The 17,409-nt window shown below is 45.4% G+C and overlaps 1 protein-coding gene across 1 annotated transcript in view; it reads left to right on the forward strand.

Annotated features, from left to right (window-relative positions):
- The window catches only part of DOPEY2 (dopey family member 2), a 134,463-nt gene that overhangs the window by 59,575 nt on the left and 57,479 nt on the right, over positions 1-17,409 (forward strand). The window contains 5 exon segments of the mRNA XM_003132763.4: positions 565-684; positions 4,352-4,454; positions 6,048-6,239; positions 14,888-15,533; positions 15,536-15,571. Of these exon segments, the coding sequence (XP_003132811.2) occupies positions 565-684; positions 4,352-4,454; positions 6,048-6,239; positions 14,888-15,533; positions 15,536-15,571 (1,097 nt within the window).

Raw genomic sequence — 17,409 nt, forward strand, 5'->3', positions numbered from 1 at the left:
AACGCGGGATCCGAGCCACATCTGCAACCTACACCACAGCTCATGGCAACGCTGGATCGTTCACCCACTGAGCAAGGGCAGGGACCGAACCCACAACCTCATGGTTCCTAGTCGGATTCGTTAACCACTGCACCACAACGGGAACTCCCATATTTTTATCTCTTAACGAGTTTATCCGTCTCTCTAGAAATAAGGTGCATATGGTACAGTGAATTCCTTTTCCAGATATGGTGTTCCCATAATACAGGGCTTTTCATGGATATATTTATAAATATCAGAGTTCCCATTGTGGCGCAGCGGAAATGAATCCAACTAAGAACCATGAGGTTGCAGGTTTAATCCCTGGCCTCGCTCAGTGGGTCAAGGATCCAGCGTTGCTGTGAGCTGTGGTATAGGTTACAGACACAGCTCGGATCTGGTGTTGCTACAGCTCTGGCGTAGGCCAGCAGCAACAGCTCCGATTGAACCCCTAGCCTGGGAACCTCCATATGCTGCAGGTGTGGCCCTAAAAAAAAAAAAAAAAGGCCAAAAAATAAAGAAATAAATATCCCTCTTACTTTACAGTACAATAAAGGAGAACAGAAACGCCTCCGAGATTGTTAAAACGGTGAATTTGCTGATCACGTCCCTAAGCACAGACTTTCTCTGGGATTACATGATGAGGTGTTTTGAGGATTGCTTCAGGTAAGCCTCCAGTTCACGTTATGCCTAATCAGGAAGGAGGTGAGGGTTTCCTGGTTTCAGCACTGTTATTGCGGCCAGATTATACCGACCTGGGTAACAGTGGGTGGTCTCTGCTGAGTGCACGATGGGAAAGAATTCACTTAAAATCAGAATGGAACTGAAAACATTACCATCCAGAAGCTTCACATGATTCTGAAGCTTCCTTATTAAAGCCAAACTTTCAAAACTCCTCTGTGCATTTTCAGGTTGCATTGATCTAATCAGCTTTCTTTGCACAGGGCCTTTAGGGGCCTGATCTGTTAAAGCAGCTTAGTTTGGGGTGTTCCCACTATGGCGCAGCAGAAACAAATCCGACTAGTAACTATGAGGTTGCAGGTGCAATCCTTCACCTCACTCAGTGGGTTAAGGGTCCAGCATTGCCAGGAGCTATGGTGTAAGTCACAGATGCGGCTGGGATTCTGTGTTGCTGTGACGTAGGCCAGCAGCTATAGCTCTGATTCAACCCCTAGCCTGGGAACTTCCATATGCCACAGGTGCAGTCCTAAAAAGCAAAAAAAAAGGGGGGGGAGGGAGGAAAGAAAGAAAAAAAAAGAAGCTTAGTTCAGTGGCCCTGGGAGGGGAGAGAGTATTTTTGAAAGCGTCAATCATCTTACCTTTTTATTGAGATTAGTATATAACTGGTCAGGTGGAAGCAGTCACATTTGGAGCCACTATAATCAGCTTTCACATCTCCTCTAACCTGGTGAATCGCACCACCTCAGAAGTGCGGGCGCTGGCATCCTCTGGACAGGAAACTTGCAGGAGGGCCTTCTCCGTGTGATTTTCCCTGTAAAGGAGGGAATCTCTCAAAGCACATCTTGTCCTGTGAGTCTCGCAGTAAAACTTCATTCTTGTCTCCTCCTTTCGAAGGCCCTGTGTTGTCACACTGTCTCCGGTACCTGTAGCCATCACCAAAGTGTCACTTTTTTTTTTTTTTTTTTTTGTCTTTTTGTCTTTTGTTGTTGTTGTTGTTGCTATCTCTTGGGCCGCTTCCGTGGCACATGGAGGTTCCCAGGCCAGGGGTTGAATCGGAGCTGTAGCCACCGGCCTACGCCAGAGCCACAGCAACACGGGATCCGAGCCGCGTCTGCAACCTACACCACAGCTCACGGCAACGCTGGATCCTTAACCCACTGAGCAAGGGCAGGGACCGAACCCGCGACCTCATGGTTCCTAGTCGGATTCGTTAACCACTGCGCCACGACGGGAACTCCAAAGTGTCACTTATTAACGTTGGCCGTGGGCCAGCCTCCTCACCCCCGGGAGAAGCAGGCATGTCATCATATAAGAAAGCTGGAGCTCGGAGACGTGAGGCACCTGGGGTGGCCTTGCACAGCAAGTTAGCAGCAGCCGAGATTAGAAGCAAGCCTGCCTGACTCCCCAGCTTCTCCTAGATAGGGCCAGGCCGCAGCCGGGGGTCAAGCCTCTGATGAATAAATTAACTGTAATTAGATCCACGGGTAACAGCAAGGCTGTGTTATCCTGAGGCCGGAGTGTATGTTGGTTAGCTTAGTTCCATTTCAGAGTTAGAAGATGTGTTTTCTTAAAAAAAAAAAATTAGAGGAACTAATGTCTGACACACGCACCCATTGCTGAAATTGTAGACAACAGCTGACCATTGTTTTTCCTTTTTTTTTTTTTTTTTTTTTTCTTGGTTTTTAGGGCTGTACCTGCAGCATATGGAGGTTCCCAGGCTAGGGGTCAAATCGGAGCTACAGCTGCCGGCCTACACCACAGCCACAGCAGGGCACGATCCAAGCTGTGTCTGCAACGTACACCATAGCTCACATCAACGCCAGATCTTTAACGCACTGAGCGAGACCAGGGATTGAACCCGCATCCTCATGGATCCTAGTCGGGCTTGTTAACTGCTGAGCCATGAAGGGGAACTCCCGCCATCTTTTTTTAAGGAATAAAATATTGCCCCCCAGATAGAGCTAACTCCTTACTTTCCCTTCCTCTCACCCCAGCATTTAATCTCTGTCCTGAAATTCATGTCTGTCCTGAGACATGTGTGCTTTTATAACAAGTGTGTATCCAGAAATGATATAGTCTGCTTTGTCTGTTTAGGTTTGCTATAAGTGGTATCAAGTTGTATATGACTTTTTGCAATGTTCTGGTTTGGGGTGTCAACAGCCCTTTGGGAGACTTATCTGTATTGTAACATACACACCTATTTCATTCATTTTAGGCGTAGTGGTCCAGCGCATAAATAAACCAGTGTCAGTGTCTTGGTTGTTGAACATTGCACTCTGGTGACCATGTCTGTCCTGTCTCTTTACACACAGACGCAGGGGTTTCTTTAAAGTAGGCAGCGAAAGCGAAATCTCCTGGATATAGTGGGTAGAGTTCTTCAGTTTCTCCCCAAAATAAATAAACTCTCAGAAAACTAAGCGATAATTTACAGTGAAGAAAACTCGAGCTGAATCGTAGTGGGATACGTAGATGAATCCACAATAAGACCCGTTTGAGAACCAATACATACTTATTTATCCAGTGGCCTGCTTCCTTAAAAGGAAGTGTTGGAGTTCTCCTGCGATGCAGCATGGATCCAGCATTGCCACCGCTGTGCCTTGGGCTGCAGGTGCAGTGTGGGTTCCGTCCCTGGCTCAGTAACTTCCACACGCCATGGGCACCCCACAAAAGACAAAATGGAAGTGTGGAGTTTCAGAATGAGGTAGGCAGCTACCAGTGGAGTTGCCAGCAGCGTTCACGTCCCTGTGGAAGCTGTGGAATTCTCAGCTCATGAATTAGCTCATTGTGGACGAGCTTGTGGTGACACGGGTCGGGGGAAGCGGTCTCAGGCTGCTCCAACAGCAGGTTGAACAGCTGTCCTGCATTCTGTCACCCAGCTCCTTCCCTTGGAACAGGACTTTTGTCCTGTTGCTGTGGACAGCTCCAGATCTGCTGGGTGTGGAATCCCACCCTTACCCCATTTGATAATGTTCAAGTCAGAGTGAGCCTGTTCTGGAGACATCAGGTTCAAGACACTTATAGACACTTCTTTGCGGTGGGTTTTTATTTTGAGCAGGGGGCAGGGGTGGGGATTGTTGGCCTTGCCTGAGAAATTTCCCTGGCCAGGGATCAAACCCGAGCCACAGCAGCAACCCAAGCCGAGGCAGTGACAACACCAGATCCCTAATCCACTGCCCCACAAGGGAACTCCATTATTGACACTTTTTTCTGTTAGATGGTTTTTGACCCCAAAACTTCTTTTTTTTTTTTTTTTTTTTTTTTTTGTCTTTTTAGAGGCGTAGCTGTGGCATATAGAAGTTCCCAGGCTAGGGGTTCAAATTGGAGCTGCAGCTGCCGGCCTACACCACAGCCATGGCAACAAACACTAGACCTGAGCCACGTCTGTGACCTACACCACAGCTCATGGCAACACTGGACCCTTAACCCACTGAACGAGGCCAGGGATCGAACCTGCGTTCTCATGGGCGCTAGTCAGATTCATTTCCACTGAGCCATGATGGGAACTCCCTGGCCCCAAAACTCAATTATTAAAACTCCAGAAACCGTCTTTCGTTGTGTTTGAAATAGAAGTAGTAACTTTCATGGCAACCGCAGGAAAGGCTTGAAATTATCGTGAGAATTCACTTGCTTTCCTTTCCTGTGATGCTCGCAGACCGGCGAAGCAGAGCTACACGGCCAGCAGAAGCGTCGGCCCTCCCACCACGGTCTCCGAGCTCTGCACCCTGCTCGTCTTCCTGCTGGATGTGATCCCCCTGGTAGGTCCTTGGCCGTAAAGACAGGAGTCAACTCTGCCTGTTATTTACATTCTTATCACTGTGATCAGCCTGTTTATAAACCTAACTTACTGAAGAAGTAGTCGTACATAAATATGTAGCACTGTTTGGGGGGCGGGGGGTTGTTGGTTTTGGTTTTTTGGGGTTTCTGTTTTTGGGGTTTTTTTTTTGTTTGTTTTTTTCTTTTTAGAGTCACACCTGCGGCATATGCAAGTTCCCAGGTAGGGGTCAAATTGGAGCTCCAGCTTCCAGCCTACACCACAACCACAGCAACGCCAGACCCGAATTGCATCTGCAACTTAACACCTCAGCTCATGGCAATGCCAGATCCTCAGCACACAGAGCAGAGCCAAGGATTGACCCATATCTTCAAGGACACTGCCCGGGTTCGTTACCGCTGAGCCACGAGGGGAACTCCCGTAGCACTGTTTTGATGTTTGTTTGAGCATAGAAGATCTGCGTAGGTGGATGGGATCTCTTAAATCCTTTAGGTCCTTTTAATTAAAGGGGTTATAACTTCTGGAGTTCCCACCATGGCGCAGTAGGTTAATGGTCCAGCTTGTCTCTGTGGTTCAGTCCCCAGCCTGGCGCAGTGGGTTAGGGATCCAGCGTTGCTGTAGCTGTGGCATAGGTCACAGCTGTGGCTCAGACTTGACCCCCAGCCCAGGAACTTCCATTTGCCACAAGTGCAGCTGGGGAAAAAAGGGGGGGAATATAACTTTAGAGCCAGTTAAGTGGGCTGAGCTAAAATTATGAAAACCAGATGATGAGCTGGTCGTCATCCCTGTATGACGCTTATTTAGGAGCGAGAGTAAATGTGTTTCTTAAAAGTTGTGCCAGGAGTTCCCGTTGTTGCTCAATGGTTGACAAACCCGATTAGGAACCCTGAGGATGCAGGTTTGATCCCTGGCCTCACTCAATGGGTTAAGGATCCAGAGTTGCCATGAGCTGTGGTGTAGGTCACAGATGTGTCTCGAATCTCATATTGCTGCGGCTATGGTGTAGGCTGGCGGCTACAGCCCTGATTCCACCCCTAGCCTGGAAACTTGCACATGCTGCGGGTGCGGCCCTAAAAAGCAAAAAAAAAGGAAAAGAAAAGAAAGAAAAGCCACCTGAAAGGAGAGGAGGAATGTTCACAGATTTATTTAGATCAAAAAGAAATATTATTCTGTTTTCTGATTTGGTAATTAACATGAACCTATGCTCTAAAAAATTTAAAAAAAAAAAAAAAAAAAACAAAAACAAAACACTTGGAGTTCCCATCATGGCACAGTGAAAACAAATCCGGCTAGGAACCATGAGGTTGCAGGTTTGATCCCTGGCCTCGCTCAGTGGGTTAAGGATCCAGTGTTACCATGAGCTGTGGTGTAGGTCGCAGATGCGACTCGGATCCTGCATTGCTGTGGCTGTGGTATAGGCCAGCAGCTGTAGCTTCGACTGAACCCCTAACCTGGGAACCTCCATATGCTGCAGGTAGGGCCCTAAAAAGACAAAAATAAAAACAGAACATTTTTGAGTTTTCCACTGATTGTAACCCAAAAACACATTCGCCAAGCCCGTGTCTCTATCTTACAGGAACTTTACTCTGAGGTGCAAACCCAGTACCTCCCGCAGGTGCTTGGCTGCCTGGTGCAGCCCCTGGCTGAGGGGATGGAGGCACTGAGCTTGGCCGAACTCACGCACGCCTTGAAGACGTGCTTCAAGGTGCTCAGCAAGGTGCAGATGCCGCCTTCCTACTTGGACACGGAGCCCACGAGTGGAAGCTCGGTACGTGCTGGGAGGCGCTGGCGCGGCTCTCTGGGCTGAAAGAACCTTGTGCCTCCCAGATAGGAATAGAGACCAGACGACTTGGCGGTAATACCTAAAACACTCTTCTAAAATCCTCCAAAACTTTATGAAAGCGTTTGGCGTAGAATGACCTCCCCCCCTTCATTTCACCCTCTTCCCTGTTGCCTCCTGCTAAGCTAATGGTAGATAATAGCTCACCGTTCAGACCTTTCTATGTGTATGTTTGTTTATGCATCATTTTTACTTTTTATTTTTTTTATTTTATTTTTTACTGTTTGATTTTTAGGGCCGCACCCGCAGCATGTGGAGGTTCCCAGGCTAGGGGTCAAATTGAAGCTATAGCTGCCGGCCTGCGCCACAGCAACGCAGGATCCAAGCCACATCTGCAACCTACACCACAGCTCACGGTAACACCGGATCCTTAACCCGATGAGCAAGGCCAGGGATCGAACCTGCGCCCTCATGGATACTAGTCAGATTAGTTAACCACTGAGCCACAACAGGAACTCCTAATTTTGCTTTTTTAAACATGAGATATTAGCTCCTGGGGCTGCCATAGCAAAGTGCCACACTGAGCGACAAAAAAAGTTCTTGTCTCGGTTCTGGAGGCCATAGGTCCAAGATGAAGGCGTCAGCAAGGTGGTTCCTTCGGAGGCTATGAAGGAGAATCTGGTCCATGCATCTCGCTTGTCTTGTGGTGCTTCGCCAGCCGTCTTCAGCATGCCTGGGCTTGTCGACACACCACCCCAGTCTCAGCCTTCCTCTTCACAGGCCTCTTGTTTCCAATTAAGGTCACGTTCACAGGTGCTGGAGGTTAAGGAACACAGTTCGACCCCTGACATACATTATTCTCTGCCCTCCCTTGGTTTTCATCCAAAAACAGTGCTTGGGGAACACCTTTCCATATCTATGCACAGAGAAGTGTCTCACTGCTTTCTCATTTCCCCAGGGCAGTCTGGGGGATGGCTTTATAGCTCCTTCACCTCCCCCTATCTTGGTGACTTCTAGTGTTTTGCTGTTACTCTGCTGCCCCAAGTGTCCTTGCCCAACCTGTGCCCAGGGCTGCATTTCTCAGGGATCCGTTCCCTGTGATGGGCTGCAGTCAGACCCCTGCCTTTTCACTTGGAGAGACGCTGCCAGATTGTCCTCCCAAAAGACTAACGGTTATCATTCCACAAGCAGATTAAGACCTATGGCCTTTAAATTATTTTTATTTTCTACTTTGTTTAGGGCTTTGAAAGTTCTGCCCTTGAAATCCACTCGCAGCAGTGGTGGCCAGGGCAGTGAACAGACTTGAAAAGCGAAGCAGCCCTGAGGAGAGCTGAGTGTGTTGGTTAGTGCTGGGAGGCAGATGCGCTGCTTGATGGGGCTTGAATCTCAATTTGCAGACTAATAACAGATGGTTCCTTCAGTTTCAAAGTTAGTCCTTTTCTCCCCCCAGCTATTACTGCTATTGGAAAAAAAAATCCTAAAAAGGATGTAAGGTAGAAAATTTAGGCACATGTAGTCTACAAATATAAGTAAATAACAGTATGTTTCAAAAACTGAAATATTGTCTCATTCTTCCCTAGAGAGGACAGTGGGTTAAATGCTGGAAAGTTTTAAATTTAATGTAATTTTTTTGTGTGTGTGCATTACACAAAACCTCAATTTAATTTCTTTTTAAATTTTTGCATTATTTTTAAAATATTTTATGTACTTTCTGTACAAATTGATACAATAAAAACCAAGCAAGCATACAGCATTTTGCATTATTATTTTATCAGGTTTCACATTTTGGCATTAAATAATGATATAAATCAACCAGAAAACGGAATGAAAACACCAATAAAGACAAATATTATCTTAACTTTCTCATATTGTTCTCTTATAATGTCTTTTTTTTTTTAAAGTTCTCTGTGGCATTTATTTTTTTTCCATTTTTTTTATTACTCAAATGAATTTATCACATCTGTAGTTGTATAATGATCATAACAATCTGATTTCACAGGATTTCCATCCCGCAGCCCAAGCACATCCCCCCACCCCCCAAACTGTCTCCTCCGGAGACCATAACTTTTTCAATGTCTGTGAGTCAGCATCTGTTCTGCAAAGAAGTTCCGTCTGTCCTTTTTTCAGATTCCACATGTCAGTGAAAGCATCTGATGTTGGTGTCTCATTGTATGGCTGACTTCACTTAGCATGATAGTTTCTAGGTCCATCCACGTTGCAAAAAATGCTGGTATTTAGTTCTTTTTAATGGCTGAGTAATATTCCATTGTGTATATGTACCACATCTTCTGGATCCACTCCTCTGTCGATGGACAATTAGGTTGTTTCTATGTCTTGGCTATTGCAAATAGTGCTGCAATGAACATTGGAGTACATGTGTCTCTGCGAGTCATGGTTTTCTCTGGATAGATGCCCAGGAGTGGGGTTGCTGGATGAAAGGGTAGTTCTATTTTGAGTTTTCTGAGGAATCTCCATACTGCTTTCCACAGTGCTTGCACCAATTTACAATCCCACCAACAGTGTACTAGTGTTCCTTTTTCTCCACACCCTCTCCAGCACTTATTGTTTGTAGACTTTTGGATGATGGCCATTCTGGCTGGTGTAAGGTGGTACCTCATCGTGGTTTTGATTTGCATTTCTCTAAAAATGAGTGATGTTGAACATCTTTTCATGTGTTTCTTGGCCATCTGTATGTCTTCTTTGGAGAATTGTCTGTTTAGATCTTCTGCAAATTTTTTGAAGGGGTTGTTTGTTTTTTTGGTATGGATCTGCGGAAGGTATGTATAAATTTTGGAGATAAATCCCTCATCAGTGGATTCACTTGCAAAGATTTTCCCCCATTCTGTGGGTTGTCTTTTCATGTTGTTTAGGGTTTCCTTTGTTGTGCAGAAACATTTAAGTTTGATTAGGTCCCATTTGTTTATTTTTGTTTTTGTTGTCAATACTCTGAGAGGTGGACCTGAGAAGATGTTGCTGTGGTTTATGTCAGAGAGTGTTTGGCCTGTGTTTTCCTCTAAGAGTTTGATAGTGTCTGGTCTTCTATCTAGGTCTTTCATCCATTGCGAGTTTCTTTTTGTGTATGGTGTTAGGGAGTGTTCTAATTTCATTCTTTTCCATGTGGCTGTCCAGTTTTCCCAGCACCACTTATTCAAGGGGCTGTCCTTTCTCCATTGTCTATTCTTGCCTCCTTTGACATAGATTAGTTGGCTGTAGGTGCGTGGGTTTAATTCTGGGCTTTCTATCCTGTTCCAGTGATCTATATTTCTCTTTGTGCCAGTACCATGCAGTTTTGACAACTGTTGCTTTGTAGTATAGTCTGAAGTCCGGGAGCCTGATTCCTCCAGCTCCATTTTTCTTTCTCAGGATGTCTTTGGCTGTTCTGGGTCTTTTGTGCTTCCAAACACACTTTAAAATATTTTGTTTGCATTCTGTGAAAAAGGTCCTTGGTGATTTGATAGGGATTGCATTGAATCTGTAGATTGCCTTAGGTAGTATGGTCATTTTGATAATATTAACTCTTCCAATCCACGAGCATGGTATATTTTTCCATCTATTTGTGTCATCTTCGATTTCTGTCATCAGTGGCTTGTAGTTTTCAGAGTATAGGTCTTTTGTTTTTTTAGGTAGGTTTAGTCCTAGGTATTTTATTCTTTTGGATGTGATGGTAAACGGGATTGCTTCCCTAATTTCCTTTTCTGCTTCTTCATTGTTGGTATATAGAAACGCTGTCAATTTCTGTGTATTGATTTTGTATCCTGCGACTTTGCCAAATTCATGAATGAGCTGTAACAGTTTTCTGGTAGCGACTTTAGGATTCTCTAGGTATAGTATCATGGACTCTGCAAATAGCGATAGTTTTACTTCTTCCTTTCCAATCTGGATTCCTTTCATTTCTTTTACTTCTCTGATATTGCCATGGCTAGGACTTCCAGAACCATGTTGAAGAGTAGTAGCGAGCGCAGACATCCTTGTCTTATTCCTGATCTCAGCGGGAATTCTTTCAGCTTTTCACCATTGAGAAGGATCTTAGCTCTGGGTTTGTTCACATATGGCCTTTATCATGTTGAGGTAGGTTCCCGTTATGCCCACTTTCTGAAGGGTTTTTATCAGAAATGGGTGTTGGATTTTGTCAAAGGCTTTTCCCATGTCTATTGAAAGGATCATATTGTTTTTATTCTTCAGTTTGTTAATGTGGTGTATCACACTGACGGATTTGTGGATATTGAAGAACCCTTGCATCCCTGGGCTAAACTCCACTTGATCATGATGTACAATCCTTTTAATGTATTGTTGGATGAGGTTTGCTAGTATTTTGTTGAGGATTTTTGCATCAATGTTCATCAGTGAAATTGGCCTATAGTTTTCTTTTTTTTGTGGAGTCTTTGCCTGGTTTTGGTACCAGGGTGGTGGTGGCCTCATAGAATGAGTTTGGGAGTATCCCTTCCTCTGAAATTTTTTGAAATAGTTTCAGAAGAAGAGGTGTTAGCTCTTCTCTAAATGTTTGATAGAATTCGCCTGTGAAGCCATCTGGTCCTGGACTTTTGTTGGTTGGAAGTTTTTTCATCACAGTGTCAATTTCAGTTCTTGTGATGGGTCCATTCATCTTTTCTATTTCATCTTGGTTTAGTCTTGGAAGATTGTACTTTTCTAAGAATTTGTCCATTTCTTCTAGGTTTTCCATTTTATTGGCATATAGTTAGTTGCCTATGGTAGTCTCTTATGATCCTTTGTATTTCTGTGATGGCCATTGCTACTTCTCCTTTTTCATTTCTCATTTTATTGATTTGAGTCCTCTCTCTTTTCTTCTTGATGAGTCTGACTAGGGGTTTCTCAATTTTGTTGATCTTTTCAAAGAACCAGCATTTTGTTTCATTGATCTTTTCTATGGTTTTCTTTGTTTCTATTTCATTGATTTCTGCTCTGATCTTTATGATTTCCTTCCTTCTACTAACTTTAGGTCTTGTCTGTTCTTCTCTCTCGAGCTGCTTTAGATGTAAAGTTAGCTTGCTTATTTCAGCTTCTCCTTTTTCCTGAGGTGGGCTTGTATTGTTATAAACTTTCCTCTTAGAACAGCTTTTGGTGCATCCCATAGGTTTTGGAGTGTCGTATCTTTGTTGTCATTTGCTCCTAGGTATTTTTAAAATTTTCTCTTTGATTTCTTCAGTGATCCATTGGTTGTTTAGTAGCATGTTGTTGAGTCTCCACGTGTTTGTGTTTTTTGCAGATTTTTTCTTGTTGTTGATTTCTAGTCCTATAGCGTTGTGGTTGGAAAAGATGCTTGATATGATTTCAATTTTCTTAAAGTTACTGAGGTTGGATTTGTAGCCCAGGATGTGGTCCATCTTAGAGAATGTTCCATGTGCACTTGAGAAGAATGTGTATTCTGTTGCTTTTGGATGGAATGTCCTATAAATATCTATTAAGTCCATCTGGTTGAATGCTTCATTCAGGGCCTGTGTTTCCTTATTGATTTTCTGTCTGGTTGATCTGTCCATTGCTGTAAGTGGGGTGTTAAAGTCCCCCACTATGATTGTGTTATTGTCAATTTCTCCTTTTAAGGTTGTTAGCAGTTGCCTTATATATGGTGGTGAACCTGTGTTGGGTGCGTAGATATTTAAAACTGTTGTATCATCTTTTTGGATTGATCCTTTGATCATTATGTAATGTCCTTCTTTGTCCCTTAAAATAGTCTTCATTTTAAAGTCTATTTTGTCTGATATTAGTATTGCTACTCCAGCTTTCTTTTGGTCGCGGTTTGTATGAAATATTTTCTTCCATCCTCTCACTTTCAATTTTTATGTGTCCCTAGAAGTGAAGTGGGTCTTTTGAAGACAGCATATATATGGGTCTTGTTTTTGTATCCATTCAGCCAATATATGTCTTTTCGTTGGGGTGTTTAGTCCATTCGCATTTAAGGTAATTACTGATATATATGTTCTTATTGCCATTTTATTAATTACTTTGGATTTGTTTTTGCTGCTCTTTTTCCTTTCCTTCTTCTCTTGTTCTTTCTTGCCTATAGAAGTTCCTTTAGTATTTGTTGTAAGGCTGGTTTAGTGTTGCTGAATTCTCTCAGCTTTTGCTTATCTGTGAAGGTTTTGATTTCTCCTTCAAATCTGAACAAGAGCCTTGCTGGGGAGAGTAATCTTGGTTGGAAGTTTTTTCCTTTCATCACGTTGAGTATCTCATGCCACTCCCTTCTGGCCTGCAGAGTTTCTGTTGAAAAATCTGCCGATAGCCTTATTGGGGTTCCCTTGTATGTTATTTGTTTCTTTTCCCTAGCTGCTTTCAAGATTTTCTCTTTGTCTTTAGTTTTGGTCAGTTTGATTAGTATGGGTCTCAGGGTGTTCCTCCTTGGGTTAATTTTATATGGTACTCGTTGTGCTTCCTGGATTTGAGTGAGTGATTCCTTTCCCATGTTAGGGAAGTTTTTAGCTATAATCTCTTGGAATATTTTTTCTGTCTCCTTCTCTCTCTCTCTTCTCCTTCTGGCACCCCTATAATACGGACGTTGGTGTGTTTCACGTTGTCCCATAGTTCTCTGAGACGCTCTTCATTTGTTTTCAGTCTTTTTTCTCTTTTCTGTTCTACATCCATAATTTCCACCAATCTGTCCTCCACTTCACTTATTCATTCTTCTGCCTCCTGTATTCTGCTGTTAGCTGCTTCTAGTGAGTTTTTTTTATTTCAGTTATTGTATTTTGCATCTCTTCTTGTTTAAGTTTTATATCTTGTATCTCCTTGGTCAGTGTTTCCTGTAAGTTATCCATCTTTGCCTCCAGTTTTTTTCCAATATCTTTCATCATCTTTAGCATCAACAGTCTAAAGTCTTTTTCCTGGAGGCTGAGAATCTCCTCATGGCTTAGCTGTTTTTCTGGGGTTTTTCCTTTCTCCCTCATCTGAGTTATAGTCCTCTGTCTTTTCATTTTTATAGGTTTTTGGTGTGGTGAGCTTTTTACAGATAGTAGAGTTGAGCCTCTCTTACTTCTGGTGTCTGCCTCCCTTGTGGCTGAAGTCAGCATGGGGGCTTGGTGTAGGCTTCCTGATGGGAGGGGCTGGTGCCTGCCCCCTGGTAGGAGGAGCCGATTCTACTCCCTTTGGTGGGTGGGGCTTAGTCTCTGGATGGGATTAGAGGCAGCTGTGTGCCTGAGGGGTCTTTAGGTAGCCTGTTTACTGAGGGGTGGGACTATGATCCCACCTGGGTTGCTGTTTGCCCTGGGGCTTCTCAGCAGCTGGCTGACAGGTGGGGCCAGATTTTCCCAAAATGGCCCCCTCCAGAGAAAGGCAGCTGCTGAATATTCCTGAGAGCTTTGCTTTCAATGTCCTTCCCTCACAACAAGCCACGTTCACCCCTGTTTTCCCAGAATGTCCTCCAAGAACTGCGGTCAGGTTTGACCCAGATTCCCTTGGAGACTTTGCTTTGCCCTGGGACTCAGTGCACATGAAAGTCTGTGTGTGCCTTTTAAGAATGGGGTCTCTGTTTCCCCCAGTCCCATGGAGCTCTTGTGCACAAGCCCCACTGGCCTTCAATGCCGGATGCTCCAGGGCTCTTTCTGCCAGTGCCAGATTCCCGCACGTGAGAGTTTGATGTGGGGCTCCGAACTCTCACTCCTGTAGGTGAGTCTCTCTCTGTGAACCAGTTAGTTTTTAGTCTGTGGAGCTTCCCACCCAGGAGGTAGGGGCTTGTTTATGCAAAATCGCCCCTCCTACCTCTTGATGTGACCTCCTCTTTTTCTTCTGGAGTAGGGTATCTTTTTTAAGGTTTCTGGTCCATTTTGGTGAAGAGTGCTCAGCCTTTAGTTGTGAATTTTGTTGTTTTTAGGAGAGAAGTTGAGCTCCAGTCCTTCTATTCTGCCATCTTAATCCCCAATTTAATGTAATATTATCTGAGTAACAGTGTAAGAAAAAAGATTGATCCATTAAAGGTTGACATATCATCCCTTTGGAAAAGTCACAGAATATATACACACATATATATGTATGTATGTAAAATATACACTTTGTTCTAGTTTTCATCTCTTATTCTTTGTGCCTCTATTTTACCTTCAGCCTAGTTTCCTCATTCATATTTGTAAATATCAGAAACTTTTTTTTTTTTTGTCTTTTTGTCTTTTTAAGGTCGTACCATCAGCATATGGAGGTTCGGTTCCCAGGCTAGGGGTCTAATCGGAGCTATAGCTGCCAGCCTACACCACAGCAACACAGGATCCAAGCCACACCTGCAACCTACACCACAGCTCACGGCAACTCTGGATCCTTAACCCACTGAGTGAGCCCAGAGATCAAACCCGCAACCTCATGGTTCCTAGTTGGATTTGTTAACCACTGAACCACAACGGGAACTCCAGAAACTTTTTAAATAACCTCTTTGAACCCTGAAAGGTCTAAATGAATATTAAATGTGGGCTCAAGCCAGCACCCCCAAAAGGCGTGGGGCTTTGTCAGCCTCCTCGTTGTGCCTGCCACCTCTCTCCTGCCCTTTCCATGTCATTATGCATATACATGGACACGGGGAGCCTCTTGGCGTAGAGAATTACGGTTTGAAAAACGGAGTATGCCTTTGTAGCCTGTTTCATTTGAAGTTTGAATCCCTTGGTCTTAACGAGACACACGGTGCAAACTTCCATTTCTTGCAGAGTCCAGTTAGAGGTGACAACACTGAGATAATCGTAGACACAGGCATGGTGCCTCCTGGGGAGGAAGACGCTTCGTTTCCTCCACTCAAATCTGAGGACAGTGGGATCGGGCTGAGCGCCTCATCACCAGAGCTCTCCGAGCACTTGAGGGTTCCCAGGGTGTCCCCGGAAAAAGACGACGTCTGGAAGAAGGGAGGGAGCATGCAGAGGACGCTCCTCTGCATCCAGGAGCTGATTGCCAACTTTGCCCACAAGAATATCTTTGGAGTGCAGCCCTTGGCGTCTGGAGAAGAAGCCAAGTCGGAGGAGCACGCGGGCCCTCGGGATGAAGGCAGGACACGCGGTGTGGAGGCCAGCGACTTGAGCAGGAAGAACTCATGGGAAGCGAAGCCCATCAGCGTGCCCCAGTTCAAGCAGATGCTCTCGGACCTCTTCACAGTCCGAGGGTCTCCATTTAAGATGAAAAGCACGGAGTCACCATCGCCCCTGCCCAGCAGCCCTGGCCGCAGGACGAAGGAGGAGTGGACTGTGGACCAGGTGGTCGTTGACCTGGGAAGCTCGAGGGAGAGCTGCCGGGAGGCCTTTGCTGCCGCCTGCCACCTGCTGCTAGACTGCGCCACCTTCCCCGTGTACCTGTCCCAGGAGGAGACGAGCGGCTCTGTGACACGCTCTTCCGGCTTCCCGGTGAGAGGGCAGCCCGCTCGGGCCATCCCGAGGAGTCGTGTGGCTGGGGTGGGGTTGTTTACAGACAGCTGAGATCACACCAGCCCAGAAGGAACTGTTGGTCACATTTGTTTGCTTCCTGATTTTGCAATGAGCATGTACGGTTTTGATTGGTGTCTTGCTGGATGGAAAAGCAATGAGGCTGGGACTGGATTTTTTTTTTCTTTTTTTTTTTTGTCTTTTGTCCTTTTTTAGGGCCGCATCCATGGCACATGGAGATTCTCAGGCTAGGGGTCCAATCCGAGCTGTAGCTGCCAGCCTGCACCACAGCCACAGCAACACCAAATCCGAGCCATGCCTATAACCTACACCACAGCTCATGGCAACACCGGATCCTTTAACCCACTGTGTGAAACCAGGGATCAAACCCGCGTCCTCATGGTTACTAGTCAGGTTCGTTGGTCACTGAGCCACAGTGGGAACTCATGAGATTGGATCTTTAAACAGTGGGCATCCAGCACAGCACAGAAGTCCGTCCCAGAATGGTCTGGGACATAAAAGGTGCTTGATCATACTCAGTAGACTGTTTCGTGAGAATTGCTGTTAAGCTCCATGTGTTAGTTTGCTCGGGTTGCCATAACAAAATGCCACAAACACAATGACTTAGACAACAGAAACCTGTTGTCTCACGGGTCTGAAGGCCAGGAGGCTGAGGTCAGTGTGTTGGCGGGGCCATGCTCCCTCTGAAGATGCTGGGAAGGGTGTGCTCCCCGCTCTCCTTGAGCCTCTGGTAGCTCCTGGGCTTGTGGCAGCCCTAATCTAATCTTTCCTCAGCCTTCTTCCTGTGTGCGTGTCTGTGTTCTAATTTCCCTTCCATGAGGAACCAGTTCTATTGGATTAGGGGCCCACCCTGCTGTACCAGGACCTCATTTTAACTAATTACATCTGCAGGACCAATTTTCCAATAGAGTCGCATCCTGAGGTCCCAAGGGTTCAGACTTCACCCTAGGAATTTGTATCAGGAGACAGTTCAACCCGTAACAGGCAGTGTCCTAGCTTGGCTGGATGGCTGAAACGACAGAAATTTATTTTCTCACCATTCTGGAGCTAGACGTTTGAGATCAAGGTGCCCACGTAGTCAGTTTCTGGGGAGCTCTGTCCCCTTGGTTACAGACTGCTCCCTTCTGCTGGTGTGCTCACACCCTGGCGGTGCAGGGGGGGGCTCTCTGTTGTCTCTGACTAAAAGGACACCGTCCCATCAGGCCACACCTGCAGACCTCATCTAGACCTAATCACCTCCCGTAGGCCCTGCCTCCAAATACCATCACGCTGGAGGCTGGGGCTTCAACATATGAATTTTGGGCAGACACACTTGAGTCCATCATAGACAGTGAACCCTTTAGAGAAACAAGGGGGAGTTCCTGTTGTAGCTCCGCAGGTTAAGAACCGACATAGTGTCTGTGAAGATTCGGGTTCGATCCCTGGCCTCACTCAGTGGGTTAAGGAGCCAGCCATTGCCTTGAGCTGCAGCATAGGTCACAGATCTGGTGTGGCCATGGCTGTGGTGTAGATCACAGATGCAGCCCCCATCCGACCCCTCGCCTGGGAACTTCCATATGCCGCAGGTGCAGCCGTCAAAAGGAAAAAGAGGAAAAGGGATAGAGGGGAAGGTGGAAAGCAAGAAAGAGTGATTAAGTTGGGAAGAGCAGAGGGTGAATGAAGCCCTCCCTTCTCATGGTCATTACCTTGAACTTCCCATGCAGTTGGCTCTCGGCTCACGAGCTGCAAATGACAGTATACTTGGAAGAAATGCATTTAGAATTGGTATCTTCAGTATATTTTTGGCTTCTTTTAAAGCT

The sequence above is a fragment of the Sus scrofa genome, chromosome 13 (assembly GCF_000003025.6).
Source record: "Sus scrofa isolate TJ Tabasco breed Duroc chromosome 13, Sscrofa11.1, whole genome shotgun sequence".
Lineage (NCBI taxonomy): Eukaryota > Metazoa > Chordata > Mammalia > Artiodactyla > Suidae > Sus > Sus scrofa.